The sequence below is a fragment of the Geotrypetes seraphini genome, chromosome 6, assembly GCF_902459505.1.
Source record: "Geotrypetes seraphini chromosome 6, aGeoSer1.1, whole genome shotgun sequence".
Taxonomy (NCBI): Eukaryota; Metazoa; Chordata; class Amphibia; order Gymnophiona; family Dermophiidae; genus Geotrypetes; species Geotrypetes seraphini.
This window is the reverse complement of record NC_047089.1, coordinates 86182254-86206594: the sequence shown is the minus strand read 5'-3', so window position 1 is coordinate 86206594 and position 24341 is coordinate 86182254. Positions and strand designations below refer to the sequence as shown.

Here is a 24341-nt window from a genome sequence, read left to right as displayed (position 1 = left end):
ATGGAATTCATTTACCAAAATATGTAAACATTGCATAAATATACAGCCTCATGCTACATAATTAAAAATGAATCCTTATTTCATGATGAATAACTTTTGGACTATAAAGTGTATTTAAATAGAAAACTATCCCCCCCCCTTTTACTAAACCGTGTTAGTGGTTTTTAGCACAGGGAGCTGCGCTAAATGCTGCGTACTGCTCCTGATGCTTATAGGAACTCTATGAGCGCCAGGAGCAGCGTGGCAGGGGGTATTTTTAGTTTAGATAGACTTTTAATTTAAAAAAAAAAAAAAAATATTGTAATGTAAAAAAATAAATCAGATTAAAAAAAAAATCATTGTTTCTATCCACCCTGCTAATAAGCATCAATCCTGCCCCCCCCCCCTTTAGACCACCAAGGAACACCACCCCCTATAAGAACTGGAGGTTTTCATAGATGGGATGTGATGAAGACATGGAGATGGGGCGCGGGGAACTTAAATAATGATTGAAAGGTTGGGATTATACCAGAGGTGGGCAAACTTTTTGTCTCCTGAGCCACAATGGGTTCTTAAATTTGACGGGGGTGGGGGGGTGGGTGTCTGATGCTCCGCAGAATGATGATGGTAAGAGAAAGGGCTAAGGAAGAAAGAAAGAACACACCCCCCCCAAAGGGCAGACTGTTGTCTCTGGCTTCTCCTTTCACCTTCTTTTCACTCTTCCTTCCAGCGTCTGCCCTCTCTCTCTTCAATCCAGCATCTGCCTCTTCCATCTACTGTCTGCCCTCTCCCCTTTCTTTCTATGCTCCTCTCCCCTTTCCATCCAGCATGCACCCCCTCCTTTTTACATGATTAATTCTAACTTCACTGCTATGGATTTCATGTAAAAACAATGAATACAAATTTTACCAAACATCAAAGGCCACGGTTTACCTAAATGCCAAAATATTATTTATCTTGGTGTATTGGTGTCAAGTGGGATAACACTTTTAAACCACATATTAGTAATGTGGTGATAGCTTGTTTTTAGCATTTAAGACTGTTAAAGCAGTTAAAAACTATTTATATCTTTCAAAAAATTGTGCATATATTCTCCATTAATGACTTTGCGTTCATTATAAAAAGGACTTCTTGCATTACCTGGATTAGATATGATCAAGTTGTCATCAACTAGGAAAGAGCATTCTCTTTCATTGGATCTTTCTTGTGGAACTCCTGCTCTAAAGTATGTGAGGCGAAGCCTTCCTAATTTGCTTTTCATAAAGCTTTTAAAACTTTACTATTACAGCTGTTTTATTCTTAATAGTGGGGACTGGAGTGGCTTCCTCCTCTTCCCTCCACTCCCCTCCCAGTAGCTCTCAGTACTTGCCAGTACAGTGATTCACTTAAGACAGCCTTGGGTCCTTTGATGGGTCACGTCTGCCTCTGAGGAAAGAGGAAGTTACATCATCAGAGGCGGATCGTGACTCAGCAAACAAAAGCCCCAAGGCTACCTAAATGAATCACTACGCTGGCAAGTACTGAAAGCTGCTGGGAGAGGAGAGGAGGGGAGGAAGCCACTGTCGGAGGCTCCCCTGATCTTGCCGGCCCTGCATGGACCGTCAGGAAATTTCAGTGTGCCGATCTCGCAGGCCCTGCATGGACCGGCAGGAAATTTCAGCGTGCCGATCTCACCAGCCATGGCAGGAAATTTTCAGCAGGTCGTAGTTTGTCCATGTCTGGGTTATACCATCAATTTTTGTGCATATTCCTTCAAGTTGGCACTTGTTCATGCCTACTATGGGGTCGATATAATTGTCGACATGCAAATGTTATATCTACCGTGTGTAATGCCTTATTTTATATATAGATTTTCAGGCTGCTCAAACCATGCCCCTTTGAAATCTGTACTGCTATACACATATACTGTAAATGGTACTATTTACATTTAGAAATACTTCTAAATACCAGGCACTTAGCGGGAATTCATCAACAGGTGCTACTCAATTTAGCTTCTGCTAACCCTGTTTAGCGCATGTTAAGACACCCATTATATACCAAAATTATATAAACCGCATAGATTCTTTGGGAAGTGCAGTATAGCAAGATTGAATGAAACTTGAAATGTAATATAGTGCACACTAAATCACTTAGCGCCTGTTGATGATTTCCTCCCCCCAACTTAGTGGGGCTGATATTCAAAGTGATTTAACTGTCTGGCAGGTTAAATCACTTGGTTGGGGCTAGCCACTAATATTTAATGGCACTTACTCAGTTAAGTGCTGCTGAAATTCATAGTTAGTGCCTAACTTAGTCGGCTGTGTTGGGGATGTTGAGAGGACAGAGTTGACACTTGGCCACTTAAGGACTTTCAGCCCTTAAGCGGCCGGGTTCAGAGCATAAATGGGAATGCATAAAAATCTGTCCTATTTTTATGTGCTAGTCTCTTAAGGGCTTAATATCAACTTAAGAGGCTACGTGTTAGCCAGCTTAAAAATAATTGTTTATTCAAAGCTAACCCCACACAAGTCGTGGTTTTGAATGTTCAGAAATAACTCTAGCAAAATGGAGAGCAAAATGGAGAGCAAAATGCTTACACTGCCACTGGCTGGATATCGGATCCAAAATATTCAAGAGGGTTATTGTTTATTGGGCAGAGTGTTGTATAGGGGCACTCTTGTTCCTGAAGAGACTAATACAGTATGGGCTTAATACCTTATTTTTTGCTCCATAAGATGCAGTTGCATCTTATGGAGCTAATATACCCCCCCCCCCCCGGTACCTTTTTAAAATTCTGTTGTTCCAGCGCTGTATCAGCAGTAGCTTGCTACACTCCTGCCCCTCCCTCGCTGGACGGCTGCCTCTTCATCTCTTGTGGCAGAGCGGTGCACAAGGCAGGTGCGAGCTTTTCGTGTTCCTGCCTGGTCTTGCACCGCTCCCTGAATGGCTGCCTTCAGTTCTCGCGAGTCAGTGGGACAGGGTACACCATTTGGTTCAGAATTTTCTTTTTCAGGTTTTTCCTCCTCTACACGTAGGTGCATCTTATGGTCAGGTGTGTCTTTTTATAGAGTGAAAAATACAGTATATCCAGTGATTTACTCTCCTCTTGGCCTATTATATATATGCTGTTTGATGCTTTCTCTCTAATATAGCAACATAATAGTACAGATTAAAGCAGCAGAACTGGCGGTGGCTGTTCAGCACAGCTGCTGGCGCCACACTAAAATTTTCTTTCTTTGCTTTGATACTGGGGCGGTAATTCTCGGGCGGTAATTCTCGATGTTTCAGATGTCTCTTTTGGGCTTAAGAGCTCTGGAGAACCCCACCTGAAAGCTTTGACTAGCCACTTATGTATAGGCAGAGTAGGGAGTGTGGTTATGTTGTCATATGTAGAAATAGATAACAGGGATGTGCTCAGGCCAAACATTTTTGGTGTGTTTTTCAGCTCATTTGGACACTTTTTCAATTCATTGCACACACTTCTTTTACTATAAAAAATCAGCGACAACAAAAAAAGATGCAATAGAAATCTTTAACACATGGATACCTTTTTGAAATGGACTAAATACACCTTGAAAGCTATGGAAATAATATTTTGTTACTCTATATCAGTTTCTCGCAAACTTCATGAGTCGTGGTACGCTAAACTGGCGTCCCCAGCTCGAGAGCACCTGGAGATGCGCGGACGTCACCGCAGTGATGCCCAGCGCATGCATGATGTTGTCACGTCGACATCCACGCATGCACGGAGGCTCTCCAGACGGGGCCCTGAGCCGCTAGTGACGGATGCTGAAAAAGGAGAGATGCCAGGGAGGAGGAGAGATGCTGGCGGCGGTACAGGATGTCCTGTAGGCAGTCAGCCGGCGCTGGCACCTCTCCTCCTCCCTGGTATCTCACAGCACACCTGACATCTCACGTGGTGCACAGTTTGCGATACCTTTTCTAGATGATGCAAAAGCTTTTAAAATATCTTCAAATGCACAACTTATATCCTTTCAGGGAGCTATAGTTCATAAACACTTGTCACCTGATAGTATAACTTTCTATCAGTTTTGTTGCATCCCTTAGTCTATTGATATTATATGGGATCCTCAGCGCCACCACTCAGAGCTCAAATAGATTTCATAGCTCTAAGCTTTATGTGCCAGCTCCTCATTGGTTCCCTTTATTTAATATCAATCTCATACGCTTATATATTTGCTTTATATAGCAAATATATAAGCGTATGAGATTGATATTAAATAAAGGGAACCAATGAGGAGCTGGCACATAAAGCTTAGAGCTATGAAATCTATTTGAGCTCTGAGTGGTGGCGCTGAGGATCCCATATAATATCAATAGACTAAGGGATGCAACAAAACTGATAGAAAGTTATACTATCAGGTGACAAGTGTTTAAAAGCTTTTAAAATAAACTCTGAAAGGGAGTGAAAGCATTTTACCTATCCCAGCAGAAGAATTCTAAAATGGTCTCAAATGTGCTCTCAATATTGGGTCATGTAAAAGTTGAATTTCTTTACTTGTTCTTGTATAATAACCTGGGTCAAGCATAGGAAAAAAATGCATTATCCTGTTAGTTGGGGGAAGTTAACAAGGTGGGCTACTGGGTGTCGGGTTATTATAGCACAGGTTCTCACTGCATAAAACGGGACCCTGTGCTACAATAACTTGACTTAACAGTAGCCCGTGTTAACTCGCTCTCCGCTTATTATCTTTTATGATTTAGCTCAGATAGTTACTTTGCTGCTGTGGTAAAACTTGTCTTTTTCCTTCTGTCCTGTAACAGCGAGCCGTTGGAAGAGTCTCTTTTCTACTCCTGTCTCCATGGCTTTTCCTTTTAGTCCTGTTGCCAGACTTGTTCCGTACTGCAATGGCTTCATTACTCCCAGCCTTAAAACTTCCACTAAAGCAATACTAACACCAGAATCCACAGGTAAACCATAACCTATTGCTACTGACACTTCCTTTTAGGCACAATTTTACCATCTAAACCATTGTCACACCTTCTAACAACCGTAGTTATTTAGCAATAAATGAACAGTTTTAATGGCTAATATAAGAAGATATCAACATTTAGATGTCTCATAAGACTAACAAGATTAAAATGCTAATTTCTTAGAGACACTGACTTCATAATGGCACTTTCTTCATGCTTTTGTGGGAATAAGGCATAACAATTAAGTGAAGTGTGTTAGGATTATATTATATATGAATTTATTTAAAAATATGTTTGTGCTGCAAAGCTAAAATCCTAAATGGCTTTTAACATATATGCCGTATAGACCCATATAAAAGGAGATTTTGGGGCACAAAAATTGGCTCAAAAATGGCGATCTCAGTTTATATTCAGGCCAGTGCCCAGCACCCACCCTCCCTCCTCCTGGATTTGTTGCAGTCCTCCGCCGGGCTGCCAGACTCTGTACCCTGTCCCCCCTCCCTGCCCTGTCCATTGTACCTCCTCTCTGCCGATATCCTGCATGCCGCTGTGCATTCCGTATGACCCATGTACCTGGAATCCCTGGTGGTTCAGAGGTGTAGTGGGCAAGAGCGAGCTTTTGGCGCTCCTGCCCTGCTACTGAGCCAGTCGCTGCTGCAAGTTCTGGCGGTTCAGCTGCTGCTCGGTGCTGTGCTGCTTCCTGAATGACTGTGGCGAGTCTCACGAGAATTCACTTACAACTTAACAGTGTAATTGGTGCCAATAATTGGCAATGAACTCCTAATTGGCATTAGCACTAATTAGAAATTATGCTCACAGCTTTGTAGGTGCATTCTATAAAGTAGTGCATATCATCTAGTGCGCAAATCTCAAAAGAGGACGTAGCCAGAGGAGGAGCATAGATGGATCATGGGCATTCCTAAAAATAAGGTGCATGGTTATACAATACACCTAATCTGCATGCAAATTAGGTGCAAGTATTTAGACCTGGCTTTCATTGGCCTAAACGGGTGTGCCTAAATATTAGTTACTCATACGGGCATTAAGCATGATTCTATATATGGCGAGTGCCTGTTAAAGAATTGCATTAAGTGCTGTTCTACTTAGTGCCGAATTTATAGATGACATATATAGAATTTGGGAGATTAGTGCACACATTTCTAAAGAGGTTGTGGTGTTTACAAGAGGGTACATATACAGATGGGGGTAAGGTTAATGGATTTTATATACTGCCTTTCTGTGGTATTGCAAAAGCGGTTTACGTAATATATTCAGGTATTTTCTCTGGGACGGGGTGCGAGTACAGACATAAACATGAGAGTGAGGGTAAGTGGTAGAACTACAAATTATGATAGGAAAGTATGTGGGTGGGGGGAACACATTGGGTAGCTGCGGTTCATTGTCTGTCCCCCAAGTCGGGTGGGATTATGTGGTTTTATGAAAGAAGTGGGACCAGATTATGTGTGAATGTCTGCGAATAGGAATGTGTTTTGTTCAGTTCTGAAACCGGTCTAAAGGAGGCAGTAATCTTATTGAGGAGGGAAGAGAGTTCCATGAAAAGTGGTTTGCCAAATGTGCTCATGTACTGTCACGTGGTATCATTGTATAACAAGTTGATTAAGGTTGGCAGATCTGAGTACCCTAGCAGGAGAGTAGGAAATGAGGTACAGGGTGAGATGTAGTCCTTAGTGGGCTTACAATGTGAAGTTTTTGTACCTGAGAAAATGGAGGGATAAGCAACTTGCCCAGAGTCACAAAGCGCTTGCAATGGGAATTGGCACTAGTTCAGATTTTCAGCCCACTGCACTAACCATTCTGTAGGCTAGATGCACTAAATAGGATTGGTAAGACTGCGTGGGTCCACTCTGAACCGATTCTAAAAAAGCTATTGATGCACTAAAAGTTTTGCATGCAAATGATTCGCGTTGAGGTTTGTTGTAATCCCCATCTCTCCGGTCTGATTTATCACTGAGAGGAACTCTCACACATGCGCAGAGCCTGCTGAGAGGCAGGGCAAGCCCCAAAGCAGCCTCCTGCCACTTAGCTTTTTGAGGTAGGAAACCTTCCTTTTTTTTTTTTTTTTTAATAGGCACAGATGCTGTGTGTATTGCACACGCACAATATCTGCCCCATTAAAAAATAAAAAAGTCCCTCCACTAATAACGGTCCTCCTTGACTAACTGGCACTGCTCCCCCCGTACCAGTGAAAATTGGCAGGAGAGTGCCCACTTCCTCCTGCCACCAGGTGCTCCCCTGAACCCTAAACCCATCCGATATCTTTCTCACAAGTTGAGAGCAGGAGGGATGTGGTCCCAATAACTCCAGGCCAAATTGGCAGACCTTCCCTTCCCCGGTGCATCATGTGATGCATGGGGAGGTGCCTAAGCCCTGATTTGGCGCAGATGCCTAAGGTCCCTCCCGGGATACAGAGGGGGAAGCCTAAGGCCCTGATATTGTGTGTGATTGCTAAAACCCCAGGGTTGGTTTTTTTGTGGGTTTTTTTTTGCATAGCCAAGCAAAGCTAATGCATCAATTGCTTAGCTAGTTTGCATGGGGTTTTAGCTGATTTGCATGGCTGGATCAGAAAATGGGCAATGAAGAAGAAAACCACACGTTTTGAGCACCGAGTCGGCAAATGCGATCATCACTAAAGAAGTCAAAACTGGTTTAGCAACGATCGCTGACTTTAGAACATCTGGGCCTGGTTCTTCTCTATGTGTGCACTAAACTAAACCTTAGGCTTATATACTGCATCTTCTCTATAATAGTAGAGCTTGGCACGGTTTACAAGAAATTAGAAAGGAGAACAGATACAATATGGATTTGGAATAGTATGGAGAGGAGCGGAATTTACAACTTTGAAAATAGCCAAGTTTTCAGATGTTTTTGAAATGGTTGGAAAGAGTCCAGATCACGCAGTTGAATAGGAAAATTATTCCATAGATCAATAATTTTGAAAAGTAGAGACTTCTGTAATTTGCCAATGTAAGTAACACCTTTCAATGTAGGAAAGGACAATTTAAATTTTTGAGTAGCTTTGGTAATGTCAGATCTTCCAGAATTCCAAGACAGGGGAATTAAAGGAAGAAGGATGCCATGCAAGATCTTAAATGTTAAGCAGGCACATTTAAAATAAACTCTGGAAATTATTGGAAGCTATTGAAGTTTTTGCAGGAGTGGAGAGAGACATGATCAAATTTACTTTTTGCAAAGATCAGCCTAACAGCAGTATTCTGGATCAGTTGAAGTCTTTGAAAGCTTTTCTTGGTCAAGTTTAAATAGACCGAATTACAATAATTCAGCCTCGAAAGGATGATTGGTTGAACAAGGACAGCAAAGTGTTGTTAATGGAAACAGGATCTCACTTTCCTCAACATATGGGGACTAAAACCCCCCCCCCCTTTTTTTTTTTACCAGAGAATTAAAATGGTCGTTGAATGAAAGTGTTGAATCTATAAGGACACACAGAACTTTACTTGAGAATTCAGTCTGCAGTGAGGATCCAGAAGGCAACAGAATGGACAAAGGTAGCTGCTCTAATTTTGGGCCAAGCCAAAATAACTTTGTTTTGGACTCGTTCAGTTTCATTTGTACAGTAAGAGCCCAAGACTAAAGTTTCATTATACATGCTATTATATTCCCAACGAGGTTAATGAGATTCGAGTCTATCTCAAGGAGAACAAAGATATCGTCTGCATACCTAAATAGTGTTTCGCAGGGGGATAAACGGAAAAGCTTCAAAGTAGTCATGTAGATGTTGAAAAGAATAGGTAATAAAGGTGATCCTTGTGGGACTCTGCATAAAGGCTTCCAAGAGGATGACATGGTGCCATTCATATTAACAGTGTATGAGTGAGATCATAAGAATTTTGAAAACCAGCCAAAGACTGTAGAATCAATACCTATCTCAGAAAGTTGGTAAATCAAAATATCATGGTGAATGATGTCGAAGGCCGCTGATAGATCGAATTGTAGCAAAATTGTAAACTTATTACGCGCTTGCAATTGCTGAACCTTAGAGATTAATGAGATCGGTAAAGATTCAGTACTGAGATTAGACCGGTCTGAATCCATGTTGGCAAGATAAAAGAATGGATAATATCTCTAAATATGATGAAAGCTGAGCAGATATAATGGACTCTAACATTTGGTCAGTAGAGGAATATTCGCTATAGGTCGATAGCTAGATGGTGAGGATGAATCTTAGTCAGCTTTCTCCAGTAGTGGGGGACAGAACAATGTGACCCATCTCTGCAGAAGAAAGATCTGATGATAAGGAAGAATTAATAAGTTTGGTAAGACATGAAATGGCCTGAGTAGGAATTTTCTCATATAGATATGAAGGGAATGGATCCAGAGCACATTTGCAGGATCTTAATTTATGATGCAGGTTTGCGCCCTGGGCTTCAGATACAAACTCAAAGGCTGTCCAGATTCTATCTGCTGGAATTGCGATTGGATTAGTATTGCCCAACACCAGAGAATTATAAGAAACTAATGATGGAAAAGTCTCTTATAACAGTAACCTTTTCATTAAAAAGTTTTGCTAAGTCATCCACTACTGGGGAAGAAGGGTGTATTGATGAGTCATTGTTAGTAGTTAATGAGCCCCAGATGTTAAGGTACTAATTTGATTTTTGGATCTGATAATTTTATCACCGTAGAAATTTTTCTTAGCTTTTTTTAATGTTGCATTATAAGACCTGATACTATTCCTCCATGACCGTCTGTCAGCAGGAGATCTTGATTTTTTTTTTTTTTTCCATTTACACTCCAGTGCTCAGCATTTCTTTTTCGGTTCTCTGTGATAAGGAAGGTACCAGAGAGCCTTATGAGAGTAAGAAACAGTCTTAGTTGATAGAGGAGCCAGTGAACAATAGGTAGACTCAGAAAGGTTTACCCAGTTGTACCAGTTGACTTGTGAAGCATCGAGATTGAGGGAGAAAGCAAACTGTTTGAGAACTTGGGTCCAAAATTGTTCACTTGTGATTTTCTTCTGGAAGGTAATAAGTTTTGGGGTACAAGATTGAGCCCCAAGATGGGACATAAAAACAGGAAGACATGAGGCACCCAGAAAGTGATCAGACTATGGAACTTGTTCCCAATGAACATCCTCAACTAAAGATTTATGATTGGCAAGATCAAGAAAGCTAATGATATCGAGAGAGTGCCCTTTTTCATGAGTTGGAGCGGACTTAAGAGAGGAAAACCCAGAGAGGTGAGAAAACGGCTGAGTTCGATAAGATCCTTATTAGCGTTATCATCTAAATGAAGATTAATGTCACCAATGATTAATAGTCTCTGGAATTTTAGGAAAGCACTTGTTATGGTCTCGAATACTAGTTCAAAAGATTTATTCCAAGGAATCGGAGGATGATAAAATAACAGAACACCTAATGGATAGCAGGAGAGCTCATAGTTAACAGTAGCTAGCATATATTTTAATGTCACCAATGATTAATAGTCTCTGGAATTTTAGGAAAGCACTTGTTATGGTCTCGAATACTAGTTCAGAAGATTTATTCCAAGGAATCGGGGGACGATAAAATAACAGAATGCCTAATGGATGGCAGGATAGCTCATCATTAACAGTAGTTAGCATATATTTTAGCGATGCATCGCTACCTTTTTCAAGAAGCTGTACATTAAAAAAATGATTTATAGAGAAGTGCACAGTTTGAAAGAGGGTATGCTATTTACAGAGAGAGTATGCGCTGTTCTGACTAATGTCAGAAAGTTCTGCTTCACACAGAGAGTGGTTGGCATCTGGAATACTCTCCCAGGGGAGATTATTGCAGAATCGACAGTCCTAGGCTTCAAAAGCAAACTAGATGCATATCTCCTTGAGAGAGGCATATAAAGTATGGTTGGCTATAAAATAAACCAGGTGTATACCTGGCAGGGCCTCCGCGTGTGCGGATCGCCGGACTTGATGGACCGAAGGTCTGATCCGGAGATGGCGCTTCTTATGTTCTTATGTTCTTATGTTCCCTGGAATCTATAAAGGTCACCCAAATTTGGGTGTGGATCTCAGATCAGTGCCCAAAGTGATTAGTTAATGGGCTCCAATTATTTAATCATTGGAGCTGAGCACTTAGCCAGATCAGTGCCCAAATCATAATTGGTGCTATGTACTATTCTGTAACAGTGGGCACCTAAATTAGATTGTGTGCAACACAAAAGAGGTGTGGCATGGGTATATCAGGGGAGTTCATAAAAGATATGAAGTGTTATAGAATAGCGACGATCCATGCCAAATTTGCACACCGGAATTTTATTCCAGGTTTCAGCTGGCGTAAGTCCTCATGCCGAAAGCTGAGCAACGAAATTCATTGCTCAATTCTGTTCTTAGTAAGTTCTCATGCTGAAGTATCCTTTATAGAATAGCAATTAACTCTGAACGTTCAGCACCATTTAAAGAATCTGTCTCTGAGTACAAATAGGGCACATTCTTTTTAAATAGTGTGACCTTTTGTATATAGTGTGCACTATTATCAGCAAACAACTCCCCCCCCCCCCAAATGTGTTCTTTTTCTGCTCAATTTCATTTGGTAATCACAGCCCATTTCTATTGACTATACACTTGGCAATGCCTTGTGGGTCTCTGGAGCCAAATTACAGGTTAAAATACTAACCAGGGTCTTTCCCATGGTGCTAAAGGAGTAGCTTTGAAAGGTGCTAAGCGAACTTTGAAGTTTGATCTGCTTTTGATCAGGATATATTTGTTGGATCTGCTGAGCTGCAACATTCAGGGTCTTGCTGTATAGCATTCATTTTTGAAAATCCAAATCCTCTTAATTTGTAGAACAATTTACTACACTTTTCATGAATAGTAATTGATTTTTTTTTTCCTGAAATGAGCCATGTTGCTTTTTGATGGTAATGCATTTTTTTTGTTGTAAACACCAGATTTAGAAGTTGTTTCCATGAGGATTTTTATCATTTGAATTGTTCTTTCTTGTATGTACATCCTTAAAGCTTAATGATATAGTGGCAGGAGGAATTAGTCAAGCTGTACCCTGCTATTCTATATGTGAGGCATGTTGGGTTTGCTGCATTTCTTTTAACTTTATTTCAAAATTAGTTTTGCTACTATCCTTCACATTAAATCACTGAGCTTGTCTGCTGTTTTACAGGACCTGGTAGAAACTATATATTTGTACATAAGAACAGTCATACTGGGTCAGACCAGTGGTCCATCTAGCCAAATATCCTGTTCCCACAGTGACCAATCTAGGCCAAAGCACCTGGCAGAAACCCATATTGTAGCAACATTTCATGCTGCCAATCCAGGGCAAGCACCGACTTCCCCTGCATTTGTCTTAATAGCACACTATGAACTTTTCCTTCAGGAATTAGTCCAAACCTTTCTTAAGCCCACCTATACCAACTGATTCAGTTTGGCCTATTGAATCGATTTTTTTTTTTTAATTCAATTTCAATGACACAGCTTTTTAAGTTTAAAGTTGAATCAATTTTTATTGTAAAACTAAACAAGCCAGATTAATACAGATCGATCCTGCACAGTCAGTGCTAACAGAAAACCATATCATTTTCATACTCACAGAACACAGATATACCCTTGCCCAGTGTGGAATAAGTAATCACAAACTAAAGAAAGAAATATGTAGACAAAAGTTAAACTGCCAAGAAGCCAAACTCTGCATACAGTGCAGCACCATAGAAATGGTAACACATGTTCCCTAATACTCTACAAAATATAAAGATAGCAGACGCAAATTTGAAAAACCTGACAAATAGCAATCACCACTTTACAAATTAACAAATAGAAATAAAACAAAAATGGAAAATAAGAAAATATCATTTTATTGGACTAACCCAGGGGTAGGCAATTCCGGTCCTCAATAGCCGGAGCCAGGTTAGGTTTTCAGGATATCCACAATGAATGTGTATGAAATAGATTTGCATGCACTGCCTCCTTGAGATACAAATCTATCTCATGCATATTTATTGTGGATATCCTGAAAACCTGACCTGGCTCTGGCTCTCGAGGACCGGAATTGCCTACCCCTGGACTAACCCATGTGTCTGAACTGGAAATGTCTTTCTAATATAATTTTCCATTTGTGAGTCGCACAAACCTATACAAGCTCAAGGCGACAGATCAAACAGGAAGTGGAGAAGTAGTAAGGGACGGGAGCATGGAGAAGCAAGAGGAGGGACCTAAAAGTAGGGGGTGCTATACAGAAGCTGAAACAGTTAATTGTCAAAGAGGTGGATTTTCAGATTTTTTCTGAATGTGGTGTAGTTTGTTTCATTCCTGATTTCTTCTGGTAGGTCATTCCAGGTTTTACACTGAGAGGAGGAGGAAGATGGAAAGAAGAAGAATCATGGAAAATTCTGGTATGGAAAATCCTTGTAAGTCCTGGTATAGAACAGGTGAAGTAGGATAAAAAGAAACCAAATAAAATTAAAAAAAATAAGGAATCCTGGGGGCTCGTCCGGGTTTCTTTTTATCCTACTTCACCTGTTCTATATCAGGACTTACAAGGATTTTCCATACCAGAATTTTCCATGATTCTTCTTCTTTCCATCTTCCTCCTCCTCTCAACACCCAGAGCACTCTGGAAAACTGTTGTATCTAGATTTCTAGTCAGTTCCTGTGGAGCAAGAATGCTTTATTTACGGTATACAGTGGTATCTCGGAATCCAAACGCCCCAGAACTCGAACGACTTGGAATCCGAACTTTTTTTTGTAGTAAATTTTGTCTTGGGAATCCGAACTCTGCTTTGGAATCCGAACACCCTGCACATTGTATGTGTGTTTGTGCCCCAGAATCTGAATGCTGCTTTGAAATACAGTGGTACCTCGGTTTACGAGTGCACCGGTTTGCGAGTGTTTTGCAAGATGAGCAAAACATTTGCAAAATCGGTGCCTCGGAAACCGAGCATGGCTCTATTTACGAGCACCCCCCCCGCAATCCGGCACCCCCCCTGCCTTGAACAGGCACCCCCCGCCATGATCCGACCCCCCCCCGAAACGATTGGGCACCCCCCGCCACGATCCGACCCCCCCACCACAATTGGGCACCCCCCCGACACGATCCGACATCCCCCCCGACACAATTGGGCAACCCCCCGCCGCTTCTTACCCTCATCTGGGCTCTTGAAGATCGGCCTACTCGTCTGCTGGGCCTTGAGCATCTGAGCAGGCCTTGAGCATGCTCAGATGCTCAAGGCCCAGCAGACGAGTAGGCCGATCTTCAAGAGTGCCCAGATGAGGGTAAGAAGCGGCGGGGGGGGTGCCCAATTGTGTCGGGGGGGATGTCGGATCGTGTCGGGGGGGTGCCCAATCGTGTCGGGGGGTGTCGGATCGTGGCGGGGGGGTGCCCAATCGTGGCGGGGGGGTCAGATCATGGTGGGGGGGTGCCGGTTCGAGGCAGGGGGGGTGCTGGATCTCAGGGGGGGCCTTCGAGGGGAGTAATGCCGGTTCTCGGGGGGGGGGGAGGGGTGAACGCATCAAAGCGAGTTTCCATTATTTCCTATGGGGAAACTCGCTTTGATAAACGAGCATTTTGGATTACGAGCATGCTCCTGGAATGGATTATGCTCGTAATCCAAGGTACCACTGTATTTGTTAATATTTTACCTTAAAATCCAGTGTATTTCCTGTTAAAATTAGAGTTTGTAGGACCCAGGAATGGATTAATCCAGTTCCTATTATTTTCAATGGGAAAAATTGTCTTGGAACTCGAACGGGGTTCTGGAATGGATTAAGTTCGGATTCCAAGGTATCACTGTACTTGTTTAAATTGAGCAGTATTTTATTTGTGCATGTCTGAAAAATATTCCGACGTGTCCCAAAGAGACGCCATAATGCTGCAACACATTCTCGGCTGCTTCACGTGTTCCCGTTTTACAGCTAAGCTGGCTTGAATGGAGGAGAAGGGAGATGGCTGCTTCTGCACCAGAGCTAGACCCAGGTAACAAGACATAATGATTGAATAAGTAGAGGGAAGTATAGAGGATATCTAAATAACAACTAGAATAAAATGTACAAGACTCAAAGAAACAATGAGAGAATCAGGAAAAATCACTGCAAAAAGAATATAAAAGACTCAAAGAATCAATGAGAGAATGTAAGTGGTTGTTTATGGAAAAATAAGACATCCCCTCAAAAATAAGCCCTAGTGAGTTTTTTGGGCCCAAAATTAATATGACAGTGTCTTCATTTTCGCAGAAACACAATATTTCACTGGCACAAAAAAAGAAAAATAGTGTTTTCTTATAGCTCTTCCTTAATTGTATTAAGCCTGCAGCCTTATGGTTAGGCTGAGTACCAGGAAAGCAGTAACTATGCATAGATAGTAACAGAAAACATAATAAAGAAAAATTCATAGGAATTACAATCAATCCAGCCTACATCATGGAGAGAGAATTGTGCTTTCAATTGATGCTCTGTGTGGTGGAACACAAAAATCCATGCTTCATGTTCTAATGAAACAATTGTGTTCACATTGAATTGACTTTTCTTTGTATATATCTGGTAACTCCTGTAATTTTAAGAAATCAACCTTGCGTGACTGTGTTGTTTTTGTTAAAATTAAATTGCATGTCCACACCCTTAAGTGAAAAGGTTATTTTTTTTATTTGTTTGTTCATATTTTTTGTTCTCCTGTTCATAGGATATACATTCAGAACATCTCCACTGAGCCCGCAATCGTCAGTAGACAGTGAACTCAGCACATCAGAACTTGATGATGACTCTATCTCCATGGGTTATAAGCTACAGGACCTCACAGATGTTCAAATTATGGCTCGTCTACAGGAAGAGAGTATGCTGCTGTTGTCCTGACTGTTCAGTGTGTTGGTAGTGGTAGCTTTTTGTCTTGCAACATTTTAAGGGCAATTCGATTAACTAGGTGCTCATTGTTACAGCATGTGCCCCTTGCATGCGTAAATGCACAGAACAGTAGTACTGTATTTGCACGCATAAGTGCTATTCTGTAATGGACTACCTAAGTGCTGTAGTGTACACGTAACAGGAGGGGTAGGGGGTATACATGCACGGATGAAAGGTGGGGGCTCTCACCTATATGTGTAACTTGCAGTATTCTATAAGTTACATTTTTGCCTGCATTTACGTGACCTCGGTTACACCAGGTGTGCCAGTAATGATGGGTACTGGTTTACGCTAGTATCTTAAGTGACATCTGGGTGTCATTACAGAATATGCCGCTATTGCGTATTATCTAACTGGAGTTACCCTGTTATAGAATTTCCCTTAAGTGTGTTGCCTTTTCTACGACGTGCAAGTCTGTTTAAAAATACAGTGGTACCTCAGTTTACGAGTGCACCGGTTTGTGAGTGTTTTGCAAGACGAGCAAAACATTCGCAAAATCGGCACCTCGGAAACCGAGCGTGCCTCGATTTGCGAACGGCGCCCCCTGCAATCCGGCACCCTCACCCCTGCGATCTGGCACCCTCCCCCCCACGATCCGGCACCTCCCACCGCGATCTGAAATCCTCCAGACCCACCCGAACAGGCTTCTTACTTGCATCTGGCCACCGGCACCAGCATGTCCTGTGCGTTGATGCCGGTGCCCGAAGATCTGCCTCCTCTTCTTTCCTGGGCCTTGAGCATCTTCGCATGCTCAAGGCCTGCGAGTTCACGCTCTCTCCGAGATTCTCGGAGATCTCCGAGAATCTCAGAGAGAGCGTGAACTCGCAGGCCTATGCTCGTAAACCAAGGTACCACTGTACTCGGGTTGCATGTTCAGCCAATATCCTAGTATGAAAGCTAGGCTAGCAAAAGTAAGTTAATTTGTTTCAGCAGTAATTGCTCTAAATGTAATAGCTATGTTATGCAATAAGTATACTTTAATTAAGAGCAATTACTGTTGAGTGTTAAATGTTGACTGAACTCTCTTCTGCCCAGAATACCTGAAGGACTTAAGAAACACAAATTAGAGATTTAGCAGAAGAAAGATGCTGTTGGGTGTTGCTATGCTCGATAATAGTTCTTACTGTAGTGAATACCTTTTAGGCCCTAAAGTGAGTGAGTTAGAAATTTGTTGAGAGGGAGTTAACAAAAGTAGTTGTAGCACGAGTTCACTCCCAGGGAAGAGCAGTAGTGGGGATATGCCAAAGGTACTGCTCTTTGTTCATAAAAGAATTTGACCAAACTTGTGATATTGCTGAAAGCCCATCAGTAGAATTTTGCCCCTTTGTAGAAAATATTCAAAACCTGCAACAGAGCAGACATGTTTGAAAGAGTGAATCTGATCCGATTATCGAGACCTACCTCTACTCTGTTTCTCTCCCCACCTGCATACCCTTGTAAAACTGAAGGTAGCGAAGTATGATGGATTAGCAGTCATTGCCCTCTTCAGTGGTCCAGCAAAGATGGCGAACACTGGAGCTGGGGGAATTGCATGACATCACATGAGTTGGAAAAAGTGCTGGTGGCTGGCAAAAGATAAGGGTCTGTGAGGTGAGAGAGGACAGCAGAGTTGGAATAAGAAAGGAGGGTTTCCTTATTGATGTGTAGAAAGAAGGCCAAATAGCCAATCAGTTTTGACACCTAAAAATAATAGTACTTAACGGTATACATTTTCTCTAATCATGCAGGTCTGAGGCAGGATTATGCATCTACTTCTTCGATATCGAGGGGTAGCTCCAGTATATCTTTACATTCTGGGAAGAAAGGGACATACAGTGATCAGGAGTATGACCGCTACAGCCTGGAAGATGAGGACGAAGAGTTTGATCACCTTCCACCGCCTCAGCCTCGACTCACCCGCTGCACACCCCTCCAAAGAGGAATTCCCCATTCCCAGACGTTTAGCAGCATTAGGGATTGCAGAAGAAGCCCGACTTCCCAGTATTTGCCTTTCAGTAGCTTTCAGCAGTGCAGTTACAATCCTCAGTCTCAGTCGCCCAAGCAGCAGCCAACCAAAACCAATGGAGGTCCCGGAGGTATTTGTCTTTCTGGTGGGCTGGATTTAGGCATATTTGACTTTGTCTCCTTTGTTTTTGAATGCATGTTCTAACTTTCAGTGTGTCTGATAAGATTCTTAATTTTTTTTTTTAAAGGTATATAGTTTGTGTTGATTTTGGGACTATGTTAAGCAGTTAAAGTGTGGGTGTATAACTTGTTATCAGATTGGCATGATAGCGAGTGCTGATTTGCATGTTGACTACATGCTTTGTTAGAGGACGGGAACTGGGTGGGTTACGGGCAGAGAATGAGTGTGAACTGCATATTATAGCTAGTACACTGTACTTACCCCAGGCTGTGTCATTTCAATAAAGGCTGCTAAACCTTAAATACCTAAAATTTGGACGTTCGGCTAGTATTCTTTAACGGCACATTTGTGTGCCAAATTTGTGTTATACTAGCATGAATACATGGTAACATGCTTAATTTTAGGTGGGGCACTTATAGCACACCTATGTCTGCTGTAAATATGGCAGTTGCACATGTAGTTGTGTGTATTCTATAAAGTGTGTGCTAAATAGGGGTACGCATGTGATCCGTCCATGTCTGTCTTATAGGAATGCTTCCTTTGCAGTAATTCATGAGAACACTTAAGTGTCCCGTTATAGAATAGCGCCTAAGTTCACTTATGCATGTGTCTGCTGTTTTCTTCAACTACCATTATATTTCATTTTTGTACATAACTTATAATGCGCTATTTAGCATTAACCCCTTAGTTGTGAGTTCACTTACTACATCCCCAAGAAATAATTGCTGTTGTTCAGAGCATAGGAGGCAGCCGGACTAAGTCCCATGGTCGACTGTGAGCCTGGATTGTCAGTGCCAGGCCATTTCTAGTGACCAAAATTTAATATTTTATTTATTTATATATTTATTTATTTGTTTGTTTGTTTAAAAAGTGTGTGTGTGTGTGTGCGTGTGTGGGGGGGGGTATTATTAACTTAACTGGTCAGCACTGAATATTGACTTAAGTTGATAGTGGCCAAACATAAGCCTTCTATTTATGCGGCCAGATTTGGCTTTAACTTCACCAGCTAGTGCTTGAATATTCATAGCCAAGTGGCTAAGTTGTTAGCCAGTTATTTCCACTAAGTATTAATGGAATGGTATTTAACTGGCCAAGAGCTGGTCAGTAAAATAGCGCCGAATATTGGGGGGACAGACTTTGGACCTGCGGCTCATTACATTTTGGAGTTAAAGTGTGATAAGTACAAAAACTCAACACACTTTAATAAAAGGGCAACTTAATTGAAGGTCAAAATCCATCAAAAGTACAAAATAATATCCCAGGGGAAATTTTCATATACAGATATAAGAGAAGATATTTATGAAGTGGAGATTTGGCTGTAGTTGGGCTTCCCCCCCCCCTCATCTTGGGCACCCTAGACATTAAAGGACTTTTTTTTAGTCAGGGGGGAAAATGCTTATTAAATTGAGCCCTAGGAGCCTTATTCTGTATAAATGCTTTTACTATGAGCACAGAATGAAGGAATTGGTCCCAAAGCCATAACATTCCTGTGCAGCAACACTCTAGTGCAGTGTATTGCAAACTGTGTGCCACAATGAGATTTCGGGTGTGCTACGAGATGCCGGTGAGGAGGAGAGGCGCCAGTTGACTGCTTACAGGACGTGCCTCTCGTGGCGAGAGGCACATCCTGTAGGCAGTCAGCTGGAGCCTCTCCTCTAGCACCCCCCTCACCGACGTAGTAATAGCAGGCTGTACGCAGTTGACGTCATCGCATTGACGGCCATGCATTTCCAGACGCCCTCCAGCCGCGGCACTGAGTGTAGTGTGCTGCGGCATCAGAAAGTTTGCGGGACACTGCTCTGGAGCAATGATTTCCAAGCCGGTCTTCGGAGGACTCCAGCCAGTCAGGTTTTCAGGATCTCCACAATGAATATGCATGAGAGACACTGCTTCATTGGTATGCAAATGCATGTAAATTGATCTTGTGAATATTCATTGTGGAGATCCTGAAAACCTAACTGGCTGGGGTTCCCCCCAGGACAGGGTTGGAAATCTCGCTGCTCTAGGGCTACAAAAACTGTGTGTTTTAGGTAAAGGAAACCAAGCATGTACAGTATATAGAAACTGCAGATGCAGAAGGGCTGTTAATGTGGTCAGAACTATTGAAGATTACAGTCAAGTTTTCCACTCGCTGTGCTTTCTAAACTTCCTGTCATGTGCATTGTATGGGTTTGCTATTGCTTCTACAACTATATGACAGCTGTAGCATGCCCAAAGGTGAGTGCTTCTGCTTAGTTTCACTCCGGTTTCAATTTGCAGTGAGGCTGCAGCTGTACCTGTGTCATCTCCACTATTGCAGGGTTGTGCTTTGAAAGCTAAATTTAAGCTGTTCTAATAGACTGTTTAGCTTTTACAGTGGTGTGCAAAGTCTGGAACCACTTGTGAATTTTGCTTTCTTTCAGCTCTCTGATCTTTTTATTTTTTATGTTGACCCAATCTATTTGTCTATGTACCACATTTTAAAGGATGCATTTGAGTATTAGAATCAACTTTTTATTTTAGCCTGGCCTTAAATTTCGGAGTTTGTTAGTTAAAGTTGCCATGTAATTGTTTTTCTGTGTAAATTGAGCAATGTATTTCACTGGCCAAAAAAGTTCCTATGAGCTTCATCTGTCTTTTATATTCATATTTATAAAATGCACATGTGTTTGCAAATTTACACCTTTTTCAGAACAAGTATAAATTCATTTTGGTGTTTGTGTGGTGTTGGGGTTGGCTAAAGGAACTTAGGCACCTCTGTTGTCTTATGACACCTCTGTTATCATAGGCACCTCTGTTTTTATGCTAGTCAAGCTTCCTGTTATAGAATCTGGAGGCTAATGCTTGATTTTTATAAGATTGCCTCAAATTGGGTGCAGAGTCCAGATCGATGTCCCTAAAAGATTAGTTAAAAGTGCTTCAATAGTTGGATGATTTGAGCTAACGAGCACTTAATTGGCCATAATGATTTGGGTACCGATCTGGCTACACGCTATTCTGTAACAATGGGTGCCTAAATTGGATTGCATGCAACTCTAAAAGAGGGTGTGGCCATGGGAGGGGCATGGGCGAGTCAGGGACATTTCACAAAAGATGCACGCCAGGATTCATATCAGGTTTCAAATGGCGTAAGTCCTTGCAAGTTTCAACTTTATTTCATATTTGATAAATACGCTTTTTTTCAAACTTTACAAAGCGATGAACAATAGATAATTTTTAAATGAGGGAGACACACAATATAGGGACAGACAGCCGTACATTTCGTAGGGAAAACGGGGAAGAACTACAATTTGATATAGGAAAGAGAACGCGTGCCTGCTGCTAACTTTATAAGCATTCAGGCTATTTTAGAGTTGCCTTATCAGCATAGAAAACCCTCCTCCAAGTATTCAGTAATAAATATTTTTTCAATAATAAATACTTTTCAAATATTTCAATAAATTTCCATCCATGTGTGCTGGCAGCCTACTCTAAGCTCCTAAAGAACAGCTGTGTGGAGCCATTTACTATGTTACCTAGCCTGACCAATGGAGGAAGAGACAATAGTTTGGCCTGCTCTGAATGACAGCTCCTGCACTTGCCTTCTCTCTTGCACCACTTCTGTGATTCTACTGCCTGAACAGTGACTTTATGGGCAATTTTGTGGGCGTGGGGGGAGAGGAGGGATAAAGGTGCCTGTAGTCCAGTGGTCTCAAACTTGCGGCCCGGGGGCCACATGCGGCCCGCCAGGTACTATTTTGAGGCCCTCGGTATGTTTATCATAATCACAAAAGTAAAATAAAACAGTTTCTTGATCATATGTCTCTTTAGCTATAAATTATATTATTATTATTATTAAGACTTAGCCAAAAGGAAAGATTTATAAACTATAAAGAGTTTTACCTCATGCAAAATTGTCATTTCTCTAATAAGACATTAACTGTTTTTTTGCGGCCCTCCAAGTACCTACAGATCCAAAATGTGGCCCTGCAAAGGGTTTGAGTTTGAGACCACTGCTGTAGTCAGTACCAGCTTGTACTGTGTATAAACACACACTTACAATCTAAATATTTTTATGAGAAAAAGTTTTGGGGGTGGGTTTTTTTTTGGTCATAATTGGAATTTGGTGCAACATATCAAACAAACCTTAATTGCTGAGCTCAGCCGATTGAAGAGGAGAAGCACTGAAAGTGCCTCAGGATAAAATACAATTGCAAAACTAATGTTGTTTTCTTTCTCGGGATATACTGCATTGTACTTTAAACATTTGGTACTATAGTTCTGTGTTGTTGTTTTTTTTTTTTATTTATATTTCAGCTTACGTTTGCAGATTGTCCAAGTTTGCATTTGGTTTGGAAGGAGACCAGGGATGGGAGGTTGTTCATACCTCATCCTACTCCACCCTAGGAAAAAAGGCTGACAGTAGCATTTGATGAATTGAATTTAATTTACACTGGCAAGAACAGAAGAGTGCAACTTGTTTCTTAAGAATTAAAGAATGTAAATGGTAGCATAACTATAGCATATCACATTTTTAAATATCTACTACCTGTACAGTCAGGATTATTTCTTCACCATGCTTGACTAAATACTTTTCTTTTCCTTTTCTAAGCTTTTTTTCCCTATCATTGTCCCTCATTCTCGATGGTAGCAGCTTTGATGCTCATAGGAATTCGAGTGTCAGAGCTGTTACCAGGACAGCTGGCGCTAAAAACTGCATTATGGTTTTGTAAAAGGGGGAGGATCCATGCATTTGGGATTTAAAATTTTTTTTTTATTTCCTTAGCAGCCCTTTTTTTCCTCTACACTTGAGAGTGGTTTTTTTTTTATTTCCTTAGCATCCCTTTCTTTCCTCTGCATCTGAGAGTGGGGGTAAATGGACAATCCTCAGACTGGAAGAGCATCACCAGTGGGGTGCCACAGGGCTTGGTGCTTGGACCCGTGCTTTTCAACATCTTTATAAATGATCTGGACATAGGTACGACGAGCAAGGTGATTAATTTGCGGACGATACAAAGCTATTCAGAGTAGTGAAGACGCAGGGGGATTGCGAAGATCTGCAAAGTGACATAATCAGGCTTGAGGAATTGATATCGACATGGCAGATGAGGTTCAACGTGGATAAGTGTAAAGTGATGCATGTCGGTAGCAAAAATCTCATGCATGAATACAGGATGTCCGGGGCAGTACTTGGAGAGACCTCCCAGGAAAGGGACTTGGGAGTTCTGATTGACAAGTCAATGAAGCCGTCCACGCAATGTGTGGTGGAGGCGAAAAGGGCGAACAGAATGCTAGGAATGATAAAGAAAGGGATCACGAACAGATCAGAGAAGGTTATCATGCCGCTGTACCGGGCCATGGTGCGCCCTCACCTGGAGTACTGTGTATAGCACTGGTCCCCGTACATGAAGAAGGACACAGTACTACTCGAAAGGGTCCAGAGAAGAGCAACTAAGATGGTTAAGGGGTTCGAGGAGCTGCCGTACAGTGAAAGATTCATAGTAACGTAGTAGATGACGGCAGATAAAGACCCGAATGGTCCATCCAGTCTGCCCAACCTTATTCAATTTAAATTTTTTTTTCTTCTTAGCTATTTCTGGGCAAGAATCCAAAAGCTCTGCCCGGTACTGTGCTTGGGTTCCAACTGCCGAAATCTCCGTTAAAACCTACTCCAGCCCATCTATACTCTCCCAGCCATTGAAGCCCTCCCCAACACATCCTCCACCAAATGGCCATATACAGACACAGACTGCAAGTCTGCCCAGTACTGGCCTTAGTTCAATTTTTAATATTATTTTCTGATTCTAGATACTCTGTGTTCATCCCACGCTTCTTTGAACTCAGTCACAGTTTTACTCTCCACCACCTCTTTCGGGAGCGCATTCCAGGCATCCACCACTCTCTCCGTAAAATAGAATTTCCTAACATTGCCTTTGTATCTACCACCCTTCAACCTCAAATTATGTCATCTGGTTTTACCATTTTCCTTTCTCTGGAAAAGATTTTGTTCTATGTTAATACCCTTCAAGTATTTGAACGTCTGAATCATATCTCCCCTGTCTCTCCTTTCCTCTAAGGTATACATATTCAGGGCTTCCAGTCTCTCCTCATACGTCTTCTGGCGCAAGCCTCCTATCATTTTCGTCGCCCTCCTTTGGACCACCTCAAGTCTTCTTACGTCCTTCGCCAGATACTCCAAAACTCTCCAAAACTGAACACAATACTCCAAGTGGGGCCTTACCAATGACCTGTACAGGGGCATCAACACCTACTTCCTTCTACTAGCTACGCCTCTCTTTATACAGCCCAGCATCCTTCTGGCAGCAGCCACTGCCTTGTCACACTGTTTTTTCACCTTTAGATCTTCGGACACTATCACCCCAAGGTCCCTCTCCCTGTCCGTGCACATCAACTTCTCTCCTCCCAGCATATACGGTTCCTTCCGATTATTAATCCTCAAATGCATTATTCTGCATTTCTTTGCATTGAATTTTAGATGCC

The 24341-nt window shown here is 41.8% G+C and overlaps 1 protein-coding gene across 5 annotated transcripts in view; it reads left to right on the top strand.

The window, feature by feature from the left end:
- The window catches only part of SLAIN1 (SLAIN motif family member 1), a 143934-nt gene that overhangs the window by 69863 nt on the left and 49730 nt on the right, over positions 1-24341 (top strand). For 4 of the 5 annotated variants that reach the window (XM_033947553.1, XM_033947556.1, XM_033947555.1 and 1 more), the window contains 3 exons: positions 4744-4890; positions 15540-15689; positions 17485-17832. In XM_033947553.1, the coding sequence (XP_033803444.1) occupies positions 4744-4890; positions 15540-15689; positions 17485-17832 (645 nt within the window). The remainder of the gene's footprint in view (positions 1-4743; positions 4891-15539; positions 15690-17484; positions 17833-24341) is intronic. The other variant, XM_033947554.1, reaches the window with a different exon arrangement.